Source organism: Scomber japonicus, chromosome 8, assembly GCF_027409825.1.
Source record: "Scomber japonicus isolate fScoJap1 chromosome 8, fScoJap1.pri, whole genome shotgun sequence".
Classification (NCBI taxonomy): domain Eukaryota; kingdom Metazoa; phylum Chordata; class Actinopteri; order Scombriformes; family Scombridae; genus Scomber; species Scomber japonicus.
This window is the reverse complement of record NC_070585.1, coordinates 19,216,934-19,238,510: the sequence shown is the minus strand read 5'-3', so window position 1 is coordinate 19,238,510 and position 21,577 is coordinate 19,216,934. Positions and strand designations below refer to the sequence as shown.

The following is a 21,577-nucleotide window of genomic DNA, read 5'->3' as shown; positions in this document are numbered from 1 at the left end:
ACTCATTGGTTTTGGGACACATACTCCTACCTTCAAATCATGATGTAACCTTTAAACTACAAACATATACAAAGTTGTTGGCACTCAATTGCACCATTGCTAGGAGGCCACAAAACAAGGCTGTAGAGAAATGTTGCCTACAGGGGCTTTTTTTAATATGGCCTCTGCTGATGGGATGAAACAGTAATAAGATAAGCTACTCCACTATCATTCGACAAGATGAAATACTGATCAAGTGCAGCCAGTCTTTATGCTTAATTAAGCTGTGTTCCTAACAACTTTTATGTAGCATACCTTATTACAGGCTATTTACCCCAACATCTCTCATACAACATCACATAGAGCTGAAAAGATTTTTTTATTGAATTAAGTTTAATGTCATTGAAACTTATTATTATTAAGTCTGGTTTTTTTTAAATAACATGTTTAGGGCATTTTTGCACTTATTTGAAAGTTGATGGCACCGGGGGACACCGTGATTGTGTGACATGCACATTAACCACATGGCTACCAAAGTAATCCATAACCTTATAATATTTACTAAATGTATTCTTTTAGTTTTATTGTATATTTGCCTTTGGTTTGTTGTATTTTATTTGTATTATTCTGTAGAGCACTTTGAGTTACATCCCTTGAATTAAAGGTGCTCCATAAATTAAAGTTTATTATTATTGTTATTATTGAAAGATGATTTAAATTTCAGTTTGTAATTAGAAAGAGATGTCTTCCAAGTCAATGTCCGTGTCTTAACCACATACCACCTGCTCACAGCTTTTAAATTTTAGCGCGTTATTTGACCAGTAATACCAGTATTTCCGACTGTACGTGAAGTAGGCATTAGCTTGTGTTGGCTTCAGCTGTACCATGTCATCTGAGTCGGGGTAAAATTTAAATCAGAGCAACCTTGTTGATATTATAGCATTACCTTTTCACTTGTAATAACAATAGCCCTTCTACTGCGGCATTAGACACACTACTTATTATTAATGGCGCTTTTTTTGGGTGATTTTTCGACAACCAACGCCCACCCCCTGTGAGTGTGTATGGTATGCCCCACACGTTAACGTCCAAAACAAAAATGGCCCATGAGTGAAGTGCAGGAGTCGAAAACGAAAGCTAACTCTTGAGTGACTGACACTGTCCTCTGTGTGGAGCTTCAAGTAACACGAACCGTGAGCTCAGGCATGGCACTTCAAATGTCAGCTCTATTTTCATATGTCAGAGCCCCGCTGAGCACCGTCCCTCTGCCCCGTGTCCGTACCGACATCCAGAGAGCCGGTATCAAGTTCAAGCACATCTTCACTTCTGGAAGCCCCCAGCTGGGAGGTAAGCCAGCAACAAGTCCTCTCCGCGGCCATATTCACACTGCACCCCGAGCGGAGAAGTTTTCAACAACAACAGCAGCAGCAGCAGCATTTAGGTGGTCCCGCCACGACAGCGGCTCTCCCTCTTCCTCGCCCCGGGAGAGAGGATATTGGCTGGGCAGGGTTGCCCTTGGTGCCGCCCTCGGAGTGAGCGCAGTAGTGGTGGTGCGGTCTCTCCACACTGGGACGCTGGCCGCCATGGCCCAGAAAGTTAACCTGAACTCGGCTGAGGGGGACTGGAAGGAGACCAAGGGTGAGACTAATCAACCAGGCCCTAGAGGAAGATTTTAATTGCAGTTTTTAACAGCTGGCCAGCGCGGGTTGTCAACAAACGCAAATGTGTGTGCTGTCACATGACCAACACCTGTCAAAACCTGACAGATGTAGATTATTATACTAAGTACGTAGTAATCACAGAGAGTCCATACAAACATATTAAACCGGTAAAAATAACGATTTATAGTAATTTGCCTGCCGCCATAATAAAGTAGGGTAGGGTTAATTAAAATTAACCCTACTTTACTATTAACCCGGTTAATGCACTATAAAGTCAGAAGATACTAAAAACACTACAGGAATTATATAAATGCATTAGAAGTGCAGCCAGTGAAAAGTGTATCTAATTATGTGTTAAGTTAACCTTTTAAAATGTCAAAGGTAATGACAAATGCCCATCACAAGTTTTGGACTCAGAGTCCAAAACTAATGTCTTATTACACTATAAACTCAAAGTGCACTAAAACACTGTAGGAATTATACACTCACAGGCCACTTTATAAGGAACAACTGTGTAATCTAATGCAACCCAATACAACAGCTCTGCCATAAATTCTACATTTTCAAAGTTATACATTTTCAGTTTATCTTAATATCATCAGAAAGGTGTGTAAATACATTAGAGCTGATTTGTCCCTTCTGACTAATTTGATCATAATTTAACCTTTAAAATGTCACACATAATGAAAAATGCCCATTACAAGTTACCAGAAGCCAAAGTAACTATCAACAGACTGAAAACCAATTGATAATGTAATGTAAAATAAAATATTTGATATAACATAATGCCTTTGAAATATTACCATAATACCTTTGCAATATACACAAAATCTATGTAGATTAGAACAGAGCAGAACAAATGCCAACATTTAATATCAAATCAAAGGACTTGAGGAGTTAATGTATCAGTTACGTTGTTCTGCTCTCACACACCAAAAATGATATGTTTCTCTGTATATTTTATTTTTAACTGCTCTATTCTTGTTCTCCATTGTCTCTCTCAGACTTCTTGCTGTCTCTGTCAGTGAAGGACAGGCGTCAGTACTACAGGACTCCTAAGTCTGTGCCACTGGACGACATCGAAGTGTGGACTCCTACTGCAGGTCAGACACCCTACAACAGTCAACATGATTTGGGCACAGGTGGCAGCAGTGGTGAGATTTACCACAAAGCCAGGGTGCAAAGACATGAGCACTTTTTCCAGTGTTAATAGATGTTTGGCCTCATAACATCAAAGTGCACACTAAGAGCCATGTGGCATATTTCTGCATTATTTGTAAGACAAAAACACTTTTAAGGACCTTATATATGGAACAAGATTGTATATGTTGCTGAAGCTTCTGATGCACACAAATCTAATTATGCAAGTCTATAAAATTTCACTTTTTCAGACTGATGAAAGGGCACAAGTATGTTGAAGAGGCAGATGAGTTATTTTTATCCAATGACCCCAATTTAAAGATTTTACTCTTGTCTTATTCAAATATTGTGGAGCAGTTTTGTCCACATCAGATACACATTTTATATTTTATACAGATTTATACAGTTTAATAATGGTAAAATAATCATATATATACACATATTATAAGTACACAATGATAGTCAGCTATTTAGGTGTCAGTTGAGTGTCGTAATCTAAATGTTTGGACCAGTAGATGGCAGTAAAGTAGATTATACAGTCTATGTGCCTATTTGTAAGAACTATTTGATTGATAATAAGTCGGAAAAAGCAGCAACACATTGTTGCTATCATTTAAATATTTTTGGATTATTTTATCATTTTAACACTGGCATATTTATTGTGAATATGTAGCAGACAGGTACGTAAAACTGTTCTTGATACTGGTTGTGTATGTGTGTCTCCGTAGCAGCTGGTTCTGAGAAAAGTAAATATCCCAGGAATGAAAAGTTGGACAAGAAGATTTCCCTCTACAGTGGTGACATCACCCAGCTGGAGATAGATTCCATTGTCAACGCAGGTATGTGTGTGTGTAAATGAGTGTTTTGATTTTGGTTTGTCATCAATCATGGTGGCCGATGGTCAGCTGCAGTGTACTATTTTTAAATCTCATGTAAGTGCTACGCTGACATCTTAAAAAAAGATAAGTATAAAATAAAGTGGAGATGACAGAAAAGATGATTTTACTTTACTTCTAATTAGATAATTGCTGCAGCAATAGTAACTATTCAATAGGTAACATAAAAGAAAGATGTACACAAAACCATACAGAGAACAAAGACAAATGGTGGGGAAGATGAGGAAGGATTATGGATTAAAAAGCCTGGTGTTGAACGGAGCGTGTCTTCCAGTCAGCTTGTGGCTCAGTGTGCATGTACATAAATTTAGCACAAAACACCTGTGAGGGTGGTTTGTGCTGTGATTATGGCTATGATGTTTTCTCAGTGTGTGGGAGGGACAGCTACAGGCTTTTATGTGGTTACCAGCATGTTTGTACTGTGAAGTTTTCTTTAATTGCACATACTGTGCACAAGAATAAAAGGAAAGCAAAACGGTTGATATTTCGAGGGATTGCTGATTGGCTCCATGGAAACTGTGGCAAAGTAACCAGAAAGCAAGGCCAATGTGTCTGTGAAGTCTCAGTGCTGATTTTAAACACATTACTTTGAAGTGGAACTATGTAAAATAAGCAGGGATGTGACTTTTAAAGTTCAATATCAAACTGCTCGATAAACCCAGCCACAGGTGGTGTTTTGTGATGAATGAAAAATGTCAAAAACCAGAAGAAACTAGAAGAAACATGCTATGAGTGAATGCAGCTGATCATTTACGTTTATTGACGTACATTAGGTTTAGTTCACAGTGTCATAAAGGCGCAAAATGAGTGTCTTGGGTTGCTGTCTGGAGACAAACAGTTTGTTTTGTCTAGAGGGATTCTTTAGGTACTGCGTGCCAAACACATTGCTTGTTTATGTCTTGTTTATATTGTGTCCCCTGGCTATGTGTTTTAGGACATCACATCTGTTGTAACAGCAAAACAAACCTCTAATGTACTGCATTAACTGGTGGTTATTGCTGCAAATAATAATTTCATTACCAGTTTATATAATATCTATATTTTTTTAACATCTGTAACGGTGATCAGAATATTTTTGTCAATCAATAAATTTACTGATCACTTCAGCCTTACTATTGGCTCCCTTTTTCCTATTTATTCATAGATTTTGCTGCTGAACTGTTAAATTACGCATTGTAATTAAATACAAATACAATAATTGAGTGCATCCTGTACAAAATCATTCTTGTCATTTTGAAAAAAACTAAACATAAACTAACTAATTCATTGCACACGATGAGAGAGGTCAATCATAATCAGAATATCTATACTTGCATGCAAACCATATTTATAAATAGTGAAATGCTGTCATTTTGAGATGCAACTGGATTAGTCTAATGCTAATTCCTTTTAATTCAAGGAGTATTATGATCTGCTTAAAGTAGTCTTTAAAAAAAAAAGTTTTTCTGGTGACCATTAGATGGAGCCAAAAGCCAGCTAATTAATCCAAGACCTTTTGGTGGGGAAATTTAATCGGTGTCTTGGCACAGACGGTGTATCAGGGCAGAGTAAAGCAGGCCAGCATGCCTAGATGATGCTTGATGATGAGGCTTTAGCAGAAAATGATAGATTTCCATTGGCAGCTGACTGTCAGCAGGTGTGCACTGTGCCAGCATCAAGTGAATATGTTGATCGTCGACTCACATTTATGCCATTATTGCTTCTCATTGTGTGTGTGAATGTGTGCTTGAAAACATTCATGCATGCATCTGGCCACAATGTAATTATGTGTATATACAGTGAGTAATTATATTGTCTCGTGTTGTGTCTCTGTGTGTCTGTTGTGGTGACTTTTTCGGGTGTGTTTTACGAGAGCTTTTATAGAGTCCGACGATGCAAAGTAGCATGGAATTAACAAGAGGAAACAGCTAGTAAAATGTCATTTAGCAGAGAGGACGAGGCAAGGTGAGGAAGGGAGCCTGAAAAACACAACAATGCCAGGGGAAACATGACTGAGAGACGGAGCATGAGAGTGTCAGCACACTGCCTGAAAAAAAGCGAAAGAAGAGTCTGGAGGAGAAGGAGGAAAAGAAGAAGATAAAAGGCAGGCAAGGATACGACACAGGCTAGTATTTAAATCTCAGACTGCATTGCCATGGCAACAAGCAGGTACAGGGTACCCACAAAAGATTTTGGGCAGTAGAGTCCAATCATCCTTTACTGTCTGACTGATTGGCCGGCCAGCTGACTCTTTCCGTGGTCATTTGTTGACTAAGCGGCTGACCTTTTAACTTGATGACTAACTGATTGACTAAAAGGCTTTGAGTGATGTCAGTCGAACTTAAAGCAATATGACATGAAAATAAAAGAGAGCAGTCAGCAGACATTGAGGGACGAGAGAGCAATTGCAAAAGAGTCAGTTAGTTACACTCATTTAGAAAAAAACTGCTCTCAAACTTACTTTCCTGTTGCAGATCTAACACTAGTGTCAGAAAGCAGCCAAACCAGCGCCTGTGGTTTCTGACATGTGGAGGGGAGTGTTGCGGATTTTTTTCTGGCTGCTCTGAAAGGCCTTGAAGCATCATTTAGCCCCTAAGGCAGCAAACATTCAATTGAAGCCAACTGTGGCCAATTATACGCTATACTGGCAGACTGGTAGGCTGGTTGGAAGGGGGGCTTCCAGGCCTGGCTGGTGGTGAGCAATTGACTGCAGACACACAAAAACGGCAACGCACACATGTGAGGATACATGCAGATACAGACACGAGAAACACTCATGGTCTGTCAATTAACTTAGTTGTGTGCTGTTCCTCCCTCTTCCTTCATTTTTTCATCCCTTCTTCCTTCCTTTCTTCCTTCCTTCCTTCCTTCCTTCCTGCCTTCCTTCCTTCCTTCCTTCTTTCTTCCTTCTCTCCTTTCCTCAGTCAGCACTCATTGATCAGGTAAGCGGGGCGTTGCAGGGAGCTGGACTGGCGCTGTTTCTCGTTTGTATTGCTCTCAATAAAGATTGAATTTACAGTAATTCTCCACTCCTCCTTCTCCTTTTCCTCCTTCTTCTCCTCCCCCTCCTCCTCCTCCTCCTCCTCCTCCTCCTCCTCCCTGTCCACCCCCTCCCTCCCTCCCTCCCTCCTTCCCTCCCTCCTTCCACACTTTTACAGCCCCTGGCTCCTGCCCACTCCTATAAAACACTACAAACATAAAAACCCACAAGCACTTAAGAGCCATCCTGGTGTGGAGGGGGGAGTGGGGAGGGGGGGCGGGAGGAGACGGCAGGCAGAAACATCCTCCTCTTTACACCCCTCAATCACTCCGTCCGGAGAAGGAGAGAGAGATGGAGGGGAGGATATATTGTCTCTGATGGGCTAGCTGATTAAGATGGATTGCACAATGAAATGTCGTTGGAGTGATGAGTTCTTGGAGTGTGTGTGTGTGTGTGTGTGCGTGCCACTGCGTGTGCGCGCGCATGTCGATACGATGTCTCGGCAACTAACTTTGCATTAAAACCTTTTTTCAAATTGATTAAATGCAAATTTGCTTAGCTCTACTAAGCTGCATTTTTAACTCACAAAAGTTTTATTCCTCATTTCCATTTCAGCAATTACTGTACTTTCAGCCACCGTAGTGTTCATCGTGTTTGACATTAAATGCCATTTGTTTTGGCTTACTTTTTTCTCTGCGTAGAATTGAAGTTTAATTGAAAACAATTTTTAAATAGTCGAGTGGTAAGTTCTCTCAGTATTTTTGTGTAATGTCCTTTTTTCAGTGAAGTTAACTCCATGTGTGAGACTAAATGCAGCAGCAAAGTCTGCTGATTAATCTTTCAGGCTAGACTATAAAAAACTGCCCCTAAAATTAAGCCGTGCACCGTCAAGTGATAAAGAATATTCTGGTCCTATCTCAGTATTTAGAGCTGAACCACTTGTCATCGTCACAATTTCTGCTTGCTGAGAATCTGTGGGGGAGTGTGTGTTTATGCGGGGTTGTGTGTGTGCGTCACCTCTCTGCTCACGTGTTTAGATGTACTAACAAGATTACATACATGTATATCTGCATGTGTGCACCTGTGCTCAGCTGCACCTGCTTTTACTTGAAACAGACTGCACACACAAACCTGGCTCTATGAATACGATATGAAGGCTTTGCGTGTACGTGTGGTGTCCTATTGTGTGTGTGTGTGTGTGTGTGTGTGTGTGTGTGTGTGTGTGTGTGTGCATGAGATAGGGTCTCCCAGGTTTTTCTCTGCAGGTCAGAGATAAAGCGGTTGGTTGGCGCTGGAAGCCCACTCACCGTGGCAACAGCTGAGAGATACAAGATTAGAGCCAATAGTTTTCCTGGCCCCCAGGTGACAGACAGGATGAGAGAGAGAGAGGGCAAGCGTCTGTAGACTGTGCTGTAACTTCCTCGCGGATAAGAAATCTAGAGAGAAAGTACGGATGGTCGGATGTGGACTAGGATAGCAGGGGCAGGAAGTTTACAGAGAAGGAGGTAAGAAGGTCAAGAAATGCACGAGGCAGGTGAATGCTGTAGCGGTTCAAATCTCACCCACAAATTCCTGGAAAGCACGTCATGTTGCCATCAGCGCGTCATCACTGTGTGACATACATTGTTATAAAGGAACATGATGGGTCATGAGGACAAACATTTCCTCAGAGAAGGCTGAATATTGCAAGCACAAACAAGCCAGTCATGGATATGCAGTCAGAAACAGTCTCAACATTTAAGTACAAAGCATAGCAGTATTATTTATTGCAGGGAATTCATTCATACTCTTTAATACATACTACATTAGCCTGAGTGTAAGACAACTCTGATAATAAAACTAATCCCCTTTTGCAACTCCTGTTTCTGGATGAGGATTTTGAGAAGAAAAATGAGGTGGGCTAATATTCAGTGAATCATGCATGTGTCTCCACCACACTGGTGATTATCAAATTAACTGGACAAGGTCTGATTAATTATTGCGAAGCAAATGTTAATCAGTTAGTCTATCAATGAATTACTCTCTTTAAATATGTGGCTTTTGCTGTTTGTAGGCCCACTGCTTGTTTTTCGTGAAACCTATTAAGTCTAGTATTATATTTAATTAAAATATAATGTTTTTTTCTGAAGTTAAAACATGAAAATACACTGTATTTCACATAAAATGTAAAATATTTTAAATCAATTCAATAAAGAATAATCATTTTAAAATTGAGTTTCATAAGTAAAACACAGTTAACATAAAATCACAATTTATATATAGAATACCAGCTGTTAGGAGGAATTTCACTCTCCTGTCAAGCAGTAAGTTCTTTGGACTATGGAAAGTTTTTCTCTGACTGTTTCTGACATTTTTCAGACTGTCTTTTTCAGTTTGACATCTTTTAACATTCAGTGACGGCATGTTTCTTGGCTGCTTGATAGAAGTTTGACGACTGACTCGTTGGTCAGTCCTGTTACTGGAGTTGTCAAATAGTGGTGACTCACTGCCTCGCTTCAGTCAAACAGAAGCTCTTGCTTTGCTGCACCACTGTGATAGTGAATGTATAAAGACTTTTGAAAATCTTCCCTTTGAATCTAATACATGGTGGTATTTACTGTGTGAAATAGTATATCTTCTCTTTTTCCCAGAAAGTGAATGATTTATCTTCTTAAAAATGTATTGTTTGTTCATGATGTTAGTCGCCATTGCTGCACGGCACAGTTTAATTTGAATTGAACATTGCCATCAAACAGAAAAAGGACAGCAGAAACCCACCAAAATTAGCTTAATTTTTCATCATTACAATGCACAATTTGAGGATAGATGCACTGGGAAAGCATCAATTATTGAACATCAGTTTTTTTGAGTTTGGATGCTTCCATCGGGTTCAATATAAATTCAACCCAGCGGTAGAGCATCTTTTATTGATTCCAGAGAAATCCATGGTTCATGATGGCTGATAGCTGCAGTGGGGCTGGTTGTAGGTTATGGAGGATGAGGGGACAGGGGCGTTGAAGAGGCACGGATGACTGGACGCAAGATATACAGACATGCAGGCAGCAGGACATCGGCTAGAACAGCTGGAGGAGAAAGGGGAGAGGGATGTGCTCAGTGATCCTGTTTGGTGATTTTAAGAGGATAATATAGGAGAACCCTTGGCTCTGCAGGTAGAGCCCCTTACAAGAGCATTACCCTACAGTGGCACAGCGTCACACATTTCTTCTGCAAGGCTTCACTGATTCTTAGCTGGCTTTGTCAATGGGGCTTAGCGCCGTGCTTAGCGCCAAAATCAGCCTGGCAGACATCCCTCCTTTCGCCATGCTGCTAGAATGTGTATAGGAGATTGTCAGGCCTGACTTGTTGTTCTAAATTGCTTCAGAGCGACTAAAATTATTTCTCAAATTTCACCTGAGCTGCATTTTCCTCATTTGACTGGAGTAATAGAGGAACATACAGTGGGAATCCTTGCATGCTTAACCACTTTATAAGGGATTTTCCAGCAATGGGCCAAGGATTAAGTGATTTTTTTCGCTGATCTACTTTCAATGCCAACGTATCTACTCCAGTCTCTAGTGCTGTGGTGTCTGTTTGTTTTAAGTACGTGCATCATGTAGCTCTTATAAGAGTATAATCAAGTTGTATCCAGCAGTAGCATTTTTTTCCCCCGCCTGAGGAATTAATGTTTCCAAGGCTGTATGTCATCCTTAGATGACGGCCACTTTGTCATCGAGTCACTTATCTAAGGTTTTAATCAGGGGAGGCATGTTGTTGTGATCCATCCAGCCTCTCTGGTAGTAACAGGGGTCTGAGGAGGTGATGGAAAGCCCACAACAGAGACTGCTCGTGCTGCCGAGGTCCCAAAGGCCCCACAGTGTGTGTTCTCTATTTCTCTCTCTCTGCTGCAGTTACCATACATCTACCCTCGAGCCCTTGTCAGCTCCTCTTTGGATAGGCTCATATAACAAGATGCAAAATGTCACACCAAGTTTGCTATCCCAGACAAATGTTTTACATGTGTGTGTGTGCTCTAAGAAAACATCAAAACAGATACCATAAAGTGGGTTGAATATATTTATGCATGTGTTTTTTGATTCATGAGGGATGCTTAGATTATGGCAAGATGACATAAAAACCACTCTATCGTCTTTATTCTGTAAAAATCGTTTAGATACAGTGGTATTGTTTACTTGAAAAAGTAAATTTGGTTTGCGAGCTGCTGTTTTGATGCAGAACAGCTTAGGGATCCCTCATGAACTGCACAGTTTCTCCCCACGGTAGTAACTGTTCTTCCTTAACTCTAGCTTCTATAGTAGTGTCCCCACCTCGCTGACTTTGTGCTTTGTTAAGCAGCGCTAATGGACACATTCTCACTATGTGCCTGTCAACTGCCTGTACACGCAAGCACTTAAAGAGGAAAATTGGTGTTGATGATGCTGTTTCAATTTCAGTGACCTTTATATATCTTGAGGGAGCTGATTATGAGGCAGGTGAGGGTCACTGCTCAAAGGGGGGAGGGGGGCATGGCCATCTCAAGAATGGACATTAAATTGCTTATTTTGTCCGTACAACACTTCAACAGTGAAAGATACTCAGTTTACTGTAATGTAAGAAAAAGAAATCTTTACATACATGAGGCTGAAAACAGCTACATTTGTGCATTTCTGATTAAAAATACACTTGCATGTTTAATGAAAATGATTGCAGATTAATTTTCCGGATGGTTGGCTAATAGAATAATCAACTAGTTTTTCAGCTCCGGCCTACAGCAGGTATCATTTCATCCATTTAGAAAAGTCCAACATTTTGAAGACTGTAAATTCTGTAGAGCCACTGGGTGTCATTTGACTCACAGCCACAGACAGCAGTGACAAAGGCATCTGAGGACATTTTAAATCACTGGATTGAATGTGTCAACAGCTACTGTCTCAAATATACATTTTCTTTATTATAATATTTTCCTTTTATAGTGTAGACAGGACTTTTTGGAAGCTGTGTATAATGAAAAAAATCCTTTATAGATTTTGGTGTCAAATTAAAACTTAAGTTTAAATAGTTCATGTCGGTACAGCATGCTGTCTCTGAGGACCTGCTCTTTGTAATTACTGTCCCTGTATGGTAATTTTGCTTCTGGAGAGAGCTAATATCTAAGCTATAGTGATTTATCTCCACATTTGTTTTTAGGACTTTCACTTAATTCTACATATTTAAAAATACATATCAAATGAAAATTGAATTACTCTTTCATGCCCTCTTGAAGTGGTTCATTTAAAGAATAAAAGAATGAACAAATTAGCACATTTAGACGATCTCCAACCACTGTGAGGAATCAAGGCCATGAAAATGCATCAAAATCACTTTAAAAGCAGCTTTTCAACTGCAGCATTAAAAAAAAAAGAAGTTAAAATGTATCAGCTAGATTTTTCAAGTTTGCCAACACGCACTCTACTGGCCCTTCTCTTATTTCTCTTTCTCTTATCCTATCTTAAATGTAGACACTTGTATCTCACACTTTTCATCACGGGGCTGAAGTCATGTTATGTCCACTCTGTCCTCTTGTATCTGTGTCTTTGCCATGGGCGCCGTTTGGAGGCTGCAGAGCCTCTGTGCATTTAGACAGTGCTGCTGCTCTAGTTTTTCCAGTCCAGATCTGTCCAAGTTAATTACGGTACAACTGTCAGAAAGACCACTTTACTGGTCATTTGGGCAGTGACATCAATGCTCTCTGTGTACTGAAAATTTTGAGCTCTCACGCTTCAGTGCTCTGAGTTTTTTCGTCGGATGCTTCAGTGTCCAGTTTGTGTCTCAATTTGAGAAAGGAGATGGAAGAAAGGCTACGATGCTTTATGCCGGTTTGAGCGTCCTCAGAGTTTAATCCTCTCCCCTCCCTCGCCTTTTTTTTTTTCCTTCCCTCTTCCATTTAGACATCATCGCAGTGCTGTGACCTGAGAGGAGCCAGACATTGACATTAGACAAACGGGCCTCAGTTTACAGCTTCAGATAGATTTACACCCTGACATTGAGAAGTTAACATACCCTTGGGGAGTTAATCCTTAATGATGTCCGGGTCAGTAAATAAACGGAAAAAGAAAAGCTTAAACTGAAGGAGTTTGCAGAAAAGCTCATTCATGCTAATTATTTCTCTCCCACCCCTCCCCTGTTAAAAGCTTTCCCACCCCTCCAATCAATCGCCACTTTAGTGAGCAGGAATGGATGGAGGAAGTGCGAGCCTCATTAGCCTGATTGGGCCGATGTGGGAGATTGAAAGAGATGGAGTGAATGAGGGAGTTAAAGAGAAAAGGAGTCAGCTTGATCATCAGCACTTGGCCCATCAGAGCTACTGTCATCAATGCAAGTGCTGCGTTCAAATATGTTGGGTGTGTTTTTGCGGAGCTGTGCGGGTTCAGGAGATGATTCTGTGGTACATGGTAGGTACCTGGGTTGAATGGGAAGCCATTGGTGGACTTGAGCTTCGTTATGTTTTAAAGGATTATGCTCTACCTATGATGGCTACATAGCTATTCTCTGATGTTGTTGCTGTCATGCACCTCCTCAAAAATGTAATTAAAATAGGCTCTGCAGATAACATGTAGCCAATGAAAGAACTGTGATTAATCAGCTTGTGTTTGCTCGTATGAGTTTCTGATGCCGGTGGGGATTTAGTGAAGACAATATGATGAAATTTAAAGGAAAGACTCATATCTTCTACATTTCAGAAACACACATCTACCAAACACACTGCAAACCACTTTTTTGTTGAGTATGGTTGAGAGATAAACAGCCTGATTCCTCCAGCTGTGATCAGTTCTGGCTGTGACGCGGCCGCCGGAGCTGATCACGGCCACTCTAGTCAATGCTTGTGATAAAACCAGACGCAAAGCAGTGTATTTGACAAGCATCCCAGAAGCAGCTCTCCACTCCACTCAGTTAAAAATACGCAACTTGTCTATTTTTGATCTTTTGAGCCAAGTCGAGCTGAACTGAGCACATCGAGCCAGGCAGGAAGGCAGACACAGGAAAAACATAGAGCGTCAGGTCCATTTTTAAAATAAACACCCTGTGCAGACTCCGGGTAATATATCACAAGCGTCACTTTGTGGAGACACCAGGAGGTCACAGCAATGAACCCCCCCCCCCCCCCCCCCCCCTCCACAAGACCTCAACTTGTTGTTTTTACTCTTTTTTTTGGTATGGATTAAACAAATACGACATAACATGTTAAATAGTTTGGAGATTCCAGTGAGCAGATGTTTTTTTATCTTTTGGACAGAGCCTGGCCTGCCAATGTTTCCAGTCAGTCTTTGTGTTAAACTGAACTAACCAGCTGCTGAGTGTTGCCTCATATTTAACAGACAGATATTTGACTACAGACGAGAAAGTGAATGCGTTTATTTCCCTGACTGTCAAACTGTTGCTTTAATAACTGAATAGACCCAAACACAGTTGTAAAAAGATTAAAACTGGATTGAAAAGTGATGATAGATGGAGCAGACGTGACAGTGATGGGAGCCGCAATGGAAAGATCTGAAGGGTCTGGATGTGTAATAGAAACTGTGGAAGTCAGAGATGTAAACTGGTGTTAGTCCATGCAAAATCCAACCACTGCTTCTAGGATAATTTGACTTTCAAAGTGTGTGACTAAATGTGACCAGGGTTATTGATAGTGTATAAGACCAGTCCTCCGAGATTCTGTCAATGTGACAAAATGTGCAGACTAGTAAAGCAGCCAGATGTCAAACCTCTTTTTTCTTTGTGTTGGGCAGAGTGCAATTTTCTGTGCTGCCTTACTTAATGTACTTAATAGTATAGCTTTAATTGTTCTGACTTTCCAGTTCTTTATAACAATAACAGTGTTCCGCCTCCCGTTTTTTCAAATATTGGTTTTAGTGCCAGACAAGTAATCAGCAGAGTATTAAGGCTTTGGCTGTGCATCCAAAGTCCTTGTCTCCTTGGATGCTCAGGTCGAATACTTGAGCAGCTCCAAAGAAAAAAACAAAAACAAAAAAAAAACCACTACAGCTACATAAGGCCTGATAAGTGGCGTTTTTTAATGAGTGTATGAACCTTTGATGATTGATGTTTTTCATTTACACTTTTGACATTCTAATTCAACCATGTTTCACTGAACCAGCTGTGTGAATCATTTCAACCAGAATTGAGACTCACAAGATGCAATAAGAAGAAATTTGATGTGGAAATTAAAAGGAATACTATGTGGGATTTGTTGGTTGGTGGTTGTAAACATAGAGTTCCTCCGTGGTTCAGAGAGAGAGAATGAAGGGAGCAAACGACACTGGTGAGAAAATAAAATAACAAACAAAAAAAACAAAAGCCCCGGTCAAACAGACACACAGACAAGCTGCTCTTTATATGTCCATGACACAGAGATGGAGACAGAGAGTGGAGCAGAGCAGAGAGAGACAGCCATGTAACCTGGTTGCAACGCTACAGTGCCGACCTCACACCCTGCATGCTGTCACTGGCTACACACCCACTGCCCAAAGGTTGACACCTACAAATGTCCCAAACACAGCAAAATAAGAAGAAAATAAGAACACACAGGCAGAGCGCAGAGCCTCTGCAGTTAAACACACTGCCACACACTTCTAGTGGGTCATAAGTGATAATTGAGAGGGATTACTATTGTAGGAGTACGTACATTGTTTTTTAGGAAAATCTTGTACAGTCTTCTAAAAGCACATTGGGGGAAGATTATCCTCATGTTGGCTGTGTTATTTGAATAATAAAGTATAATGCAGCCCAATAATAAGCCTCCATTTTCTCTCATCTTTGCAATCATAGCTTATTGAACAAAACACAAAAGATATATCATTGTAATCTCTAAAAAGGGCTTTAACTAACCCTGAGTCCTCTCCCCCTCTCTCCACCAGCAAATACAAGGGGACCTCATTGTCTGCTCACATGTCCTCATCACAGATGCTGCTTTTGTCACATAATCACACATACACGGACAAACCGAGAGTACAGGGAGTACAGACAGCACACACTGCACACAATTACCATCTTGTAATTGCGATCTATCAGGCGTTGTTGCGAAGTGGGGCCTGATGCGCATGCTGTCGGCCCTGCTGCATGATCAGGGCTTAGGAAATGACAAGACTATTTATAAGAGCTATTTATCCACTTATCCTGTTGCTGTTGTCCACGGGTGGAGCAAGCAGCACTGGATAGAGCTGGAAACGCAAACAGGTTCATCAATCAGTGCATCAGTTTGTAATATATATGATTTTCACTGGATTTAGTGCATCTAGTTGCTAGGAGAGGCTGTTACAGGTCCCAGGGTCAGTATAGTGGTTTGTTTTCAATTATGATACGAAGAGAAGAGAGAATAAACATCTTATTGCAGCCTCTAATGTACAGTACATTTTTTATAGCCACAAATTTTCCTGACTTGTATAAACAGGTTTACTGAGCTGTTTCAATGTGCCATATTTTAAATGTGCTGTGTGGCCCCTGACTGGCATACATCTGTTCTCAGTTCATGAGCAAGGACATTTCTTTGGTGAAATTACTTTTAACACGCTGTTGCACACTGACTAAAAATGAAGAATATTTATCCCTGAAATTACAATTTAATGTTTGCTTGCTGATGTGTATCGAGTAAACTGAAAGCAAACTCTAAGTGAATTCGTCTTTCATTAAAAAAAAAAAAAAAGTCAAGGACACAATGATGTATTGGGATACAAAGGACACCTCAATCACAGTAACGTCAAGCAGTGGAAAGATTTATTGCACCCTTTACTTCTCGTGTCTTGTGCAAGATCAAAAGCATGTGATGGGATCGTGGTCTGCACATGCATGAGCGGCATTACACAATGCATGTGCGTGTTGTTAATCTTTGCACATTATTATGTGGAGTTGATGGAAGAGAAAGTCCTGCCTCAGGATTGTCCAGATGTTCAAATTTAAGAGACACTTGTGCTGTTTCATTGTGCTTTCTTTCAACAAGGACTGTACAGTTAAAGACTAAAACCAACAATGTTTTAGTCCAACTCTCCAAAATTCATGAGTTCCCTAACCTCTCTGTGACTCTCATCCCCTGGCCTATTTGTTCTTATTTACGATGTCAGCTCAGGTCAAAAATATATACATTAATTTAAACAATTTTTAATTCCTAAGAAGAGGTCTAATTATAAGCATATCACGTAGGGGCATAAAAACACAGCACCACTGGAAAAATATGTTGATGTATTATTTTTGGACCTCTGCTCTTTGAAATGTACCTTATTTGAATAATTGTTGATTGATTTTGAGATGTTTATCACCCTTGGGGCAGTTGAGCGAAAACAACACCTGCCATTTTTCTTTTCTTTTTTGGACCTGACGAGAATCTGACTGTGATTGTCCATGTAAATTAAGAATCAAATGGTTTTGGAGTAAGTGTTTGCTTAAAACAGCTGGGTACTGTAGGTAGTTTTATTTTGAGCTGCGGATGAATACACATTTGATACTTTTGTGAATATTTACTACAGCCTGATGTTTGTAGAGTTTTGAGGTCCAAACTAAAACTGATACTCACAAGTTTGAAATGTCCTGAGAAAATTGGGCCTCATACATGATTGACCTATTATTTTCTCTTATATTTGATATTACACAAAGCAAGAAGATCAAAATAAGAAAATCCTATGTGGGTTCAGTACCCAGCTGTTTTAGGCAATTACTGGAAAACTCTCTTTATTGCCTGAATTTGCTGTAAATCACTTGTTTCAGACTGATGTATGTCACTTGTTCATGAGGAGGTGCAAGTCAGTGAGATGTAATTATTAGCGTAATCCACACCCCTAGAATTGCCATATACAGTAGGGCTCAATGTTCTGCTCTGTTTGTGGGGAAGTTTCATACACAAAGAAGTTCCTGAAGAGTAAAAACACTTCAGAGGTTCAAGTGTCGCTTTCAGAAATCAGAAGACAAACACAGATTTACAAATTTAGGAGTGACAGTAGGAGACCTGAAAGACTTAGAAAATATGAATCAAGCTAACCTGTCATCAGAGCAGCTGTTGACACTGTGACAGAAATAAAGAGGGAATGATTTGATGTGGAGTTAGACGTTAAAAACACATTTCTAAAGCAAAGCGCTTTGTGATGGGAGGCGGTCATGTGACGGTCACAGAGATATTAGAGGAGAATTCAGGTGATGCTACACTGTCACTGTCAGACACAGACACAAAAGCAGAGACATTTCCTAGAAAAATAGCTAAAATAAAATAAAATCTGAAAAACCTTTTAGATAATTGGCAGCCATAATGATGAAAATATGGTAAACAGAATATAAGTTTTGCATTACATTTGTTTTACTTGTATATACATTTATGTTTTGGTTAATTTTGGAATCATACCTAAACTCAAAATTAATTCAGATTAGGACATTATAATTGTAATTTAGAGACATGAAGAAAGGCAGAGTTGATGTATTCATACAACAGGTCTCCAGCCCTCGTACATTTGGTTTGCATCTAAAAACCATCTAGAAAACTGATGAATGCCACAATTCTCTAAAGTCATTTGCATTTTAGAGAATAGAGAGAATCAGTGTATTTGTCTATAATTTTTTTTAATTCTACCAAAACACATAAACATTTCTTTAGATTCGATTTGTGACCAATTTATGTTGTACCCAGTTACATTTTACAATTGACGAATAAACTTGGTAAATCCATGTGAGTATTATCTCACACATATCTTCTCCATGTCTCCTCTGCAGTTTTTGTCGTTGTTATTTACTGATACAGAAATACTGTATCTGCAATAAGCTAATATTGACTCATTTATCAGAATTTATATTTCTGGTGTGACAGTTAATGTTGGATTAATGTAAAATACAGTGTTCATGTTCATGGTAATGAAGGAACATGTCACTAACAGTATGGCTCATTAATGTGTTTGGAGAACATCAGAGGTCTATGACATTGAGAAATAAGCTTTATTAACCTTTAGCTTCATGGACATTTCTTGTTCTAGGATCTATTAATTGTTAATGTATTCATGGGATTAGCTAATAATGTAGGAAAAAATAAAATATGGCCAGTGTTATCCTTTAATTGTTGGTTATATTTCAAGTCTTATAATTTGGAGAATGAGCAACTTATATTAATTAGAGCAAAAATAATGTTGCTTTAATTAACAGTTGTGATGCCATTTCTTTTCTTTTTTTTAAATTTGAATTTCTGAGACTTGAATTGTTCATCTTTAAACCAGACAGTCACCTTTAAACAAATGCAATGACCAGCAGCACGTTGTGAGTGCTAGAGCTCCGGTGCGATCACAGTCCACTCTGTGGCATTTTCAACTAAGTAATGAATAATTTACTGTGCTCCTGGAATTCATTTATTCTTTCGGCTGCGATGTGCCTGCCTCTGCGGAAGAAAGGCCGAGAGTCAGTACTCCAGAGAAATCACAAGTTGCCATAACTACAAGTGCTGAGGTCTCCGTGCGGTCCAGTGTAGCCTCGGAGAGGTGGGCAGAGAGCCGACCATGAGTGGAGGCTGAGAACTCTGGAAGAACACATTCAGCAGGAGCCCGCCGCCTAGAGCGCTCCTCACCCAAAATTTGTTGCTCCTCACAGTTTGCTCATGTAGGCAGGAGATGAAACTGAATGGCTGATGGTTTATGATGTGAGGGAAAAAAAGAATTCATCAATTATTCACTTAACTGTAATGTCAGTCTCAGACTGATAATGAGGCAAATAGCACAAAGATTACTTTAGGATATGAATGCTTTTAATTCTCTTCAATTTCAGATGCTCTTTCTCGTAACAGCAAGGTTACAAAAACTCCAGTGGTATACAGGCTCATAATTAAGCTAAATTAAAGATAAAGCACACAAAGATGAGAAATTGAATAGAGGACAATCACAATACAGGGGCAATTTGGTTATCTTTTTGTACATGCTTTCAGCATAGTTTTTGTTCCCTCATTCTCACTGGAGGCGTCTTGTGGTGGCACCAAAGTGGCTTTCTCCCTGATAGACAGTCTAATTCATACAGTTGGTGGTGTTATAATCCCCTGAAGGCTGCCTTTTTAGTTTTTTTACTCTGCCTTGTTTATTCTAGTGATGTCGTCTCCATCCAATGTTAGAGGAACCCAGACCACAGCTTAATGTGTTGTTGTTGTTGCTGGATGACTTCATAGCTTTGAGGTATTTCACTGCTTCTTTGCAGTGGTTGTGTGAGGAGGACAAATCAGTGTTTGTTATCCCGCTTCGGAGGTCCTTCGGGAACACCAGCACACCAGTCACTCAGACGTGAACGGATGCGCTCGTTTGTCCATATCTTGTCTGTTTGTAGTAATTTCTACAATGACTTTTAAAGTGGAAATAGACAACTTTTTTTCGCTTCAACTTATCATTATGAAGTAAATGTTGACTGCACAGTGTTAACAGCTATAGAATAATGACACCATCTGCGTTTAGATTGGTTTCCTATAAGCTTCACTGTCACTTTGCAATTCTGTCTGCCACTAGGGACGATCTCCCGGGAAAACGGAGGCTGGATTTATGGGACAAAGGGAGTCTGTCAATCATTGCGCAACCAAAAGAGGAAAAGGTTAGCGCTTTTTTTTGCCCAGCAGCTATTGGTAGCTATATCTCATCATAATTTATCAGGTGGCAGACCTCTTTCTATCATCTTATTGCTATATGATAAATGTAGAATATCGTGCAGGCAGATCTAATGATGCACTACTTGAATCTGCAAACACCTTGACTAAACTTGTCTTTTGATTTCTATAGGACTTTGTTAGCTATGGTAGCTGATGGGAAGAAAGCTGTTTAGAAATCAGTTTAGTAAGCTACGAGCTCTGTCCATAGATACTGGATCAATATACAGCCATGCTGATCTACTTCTACATAGGAACATTAATAGAAATATGTTATCACCTTCTCTCTTTTGCACAGTGTCTTTCACTTTGTAAAAGCATAAATATGTTACCTACCCATGCTGCGTTTATCAACACATACTGAAGAATTTCTATCTGCTTTCATGTGTTCGTTATAGACTAAATGAATGAACAAACTCATCCCTTTCCTCCTAATTGTTTCTTCTAACGTTTCCACTTTAAGATTGATTTAAAATTCAGACCTGGGTTGGATTTCCATCTAAGGCAAGGATTAGAGGGAGAGGTTTGTAAATCAGAACACGTCTGGTTCAACCTCAGAAATGCTGTCTTTGTGCGTGTCTGTATTTGAGATATTGATGTTTTGACTGCATGTGTTCAAATGTGTGTGCTGATGTTTGTTTGATGTTGTACACAATACCTTTTTTTTTACTCTTATGTCTGTACATTGAATCTGTTTGTACTTCTCTACTATGCCCTTGACTGCTGTGAGTTCAACCTCTACGTGACTGGTCTGTTTATTTTCTGCTTTCAATGAATGACACCTGAAATTCAAATTTGTACATTTGTATCCAAACCAGCTGTTTGTTTTTGCACACATGTTGGTATGGAAATAAACGGATTATGTATAGTTGTGGAAATGTATATATGGATTAATAGGTATACATTGACCTTTTTCTATAGGAACATATGATGCATGAAAATGTTGGAAGATACATAATAATAAAATAAGAATAAAATACTGATCATGGAGTCTAAAATGCAACAACTAATGAATTGACATTATTTGTTTAAAAGAAGCTGTAATCCATATATTTATAATTACACTTAATCACATACCACTATGTAATGTAATAGTCATAGACCTATAAAGAAAATGAGGCCCTTGGCTTTATAAAGCTTTATAGCAGGGTTCAGCTCATTGTTTTGCACTTTATTGTTTTGGTTCACTCACTCCACTCTCTCTCTTAGTCAGGTTTTTAGCCAAAGCAGGCAGGTGTTTTCAGGTAAAATGCTCTAAAAACTTAGTGTACACTTCCTGCTCAGCACTGAACTGCAAACAGATACAATTAGCAACTAACTGGTGAACATAGTGGATTTAGCAGCTGAA

The 21,577-nt window shown here is 39.6% G+C and overlaps 1 protein-coding gene across 4 annotated transcripts in view; it reads left to right on the top strand.

Moving 5' to 3' along the window:
- The first annotated feature begins 1,092 nt into the window (after positions 1–1,092).
- macrod1 (mono-ADP ribosylhydrolase 1) overlaps positions 1,093–21,577 on the top strand; it is a 115,211-nt gene continuing 94,726 nt past the window's right edge. For 2 of the 4 annotated variants that reach the window (XM_053323269.1, XM_053323272.1), the window contains exons 1-3: positions 1,093–1,617; positions 2,645–2,743; positions 3,506–3,619. In XM_053323269.1, the coding sequence (XP_053179244.1) occupies positions 1,185–1,617; positions 2,645–2,743; positions 3,506–3,619 (646 nt within the window). In that variant the 5' untranslated portion in view covers positions 1,093–1,184. The remainder of the gene's footprint in view (positions 1,618–2,644; positions 2,744–3,505; positions 3,620–21,577) is intronic. The other 2 variants (XM_053323271.1, XM_053323270.1) reach the window with 2 other exon arrangements.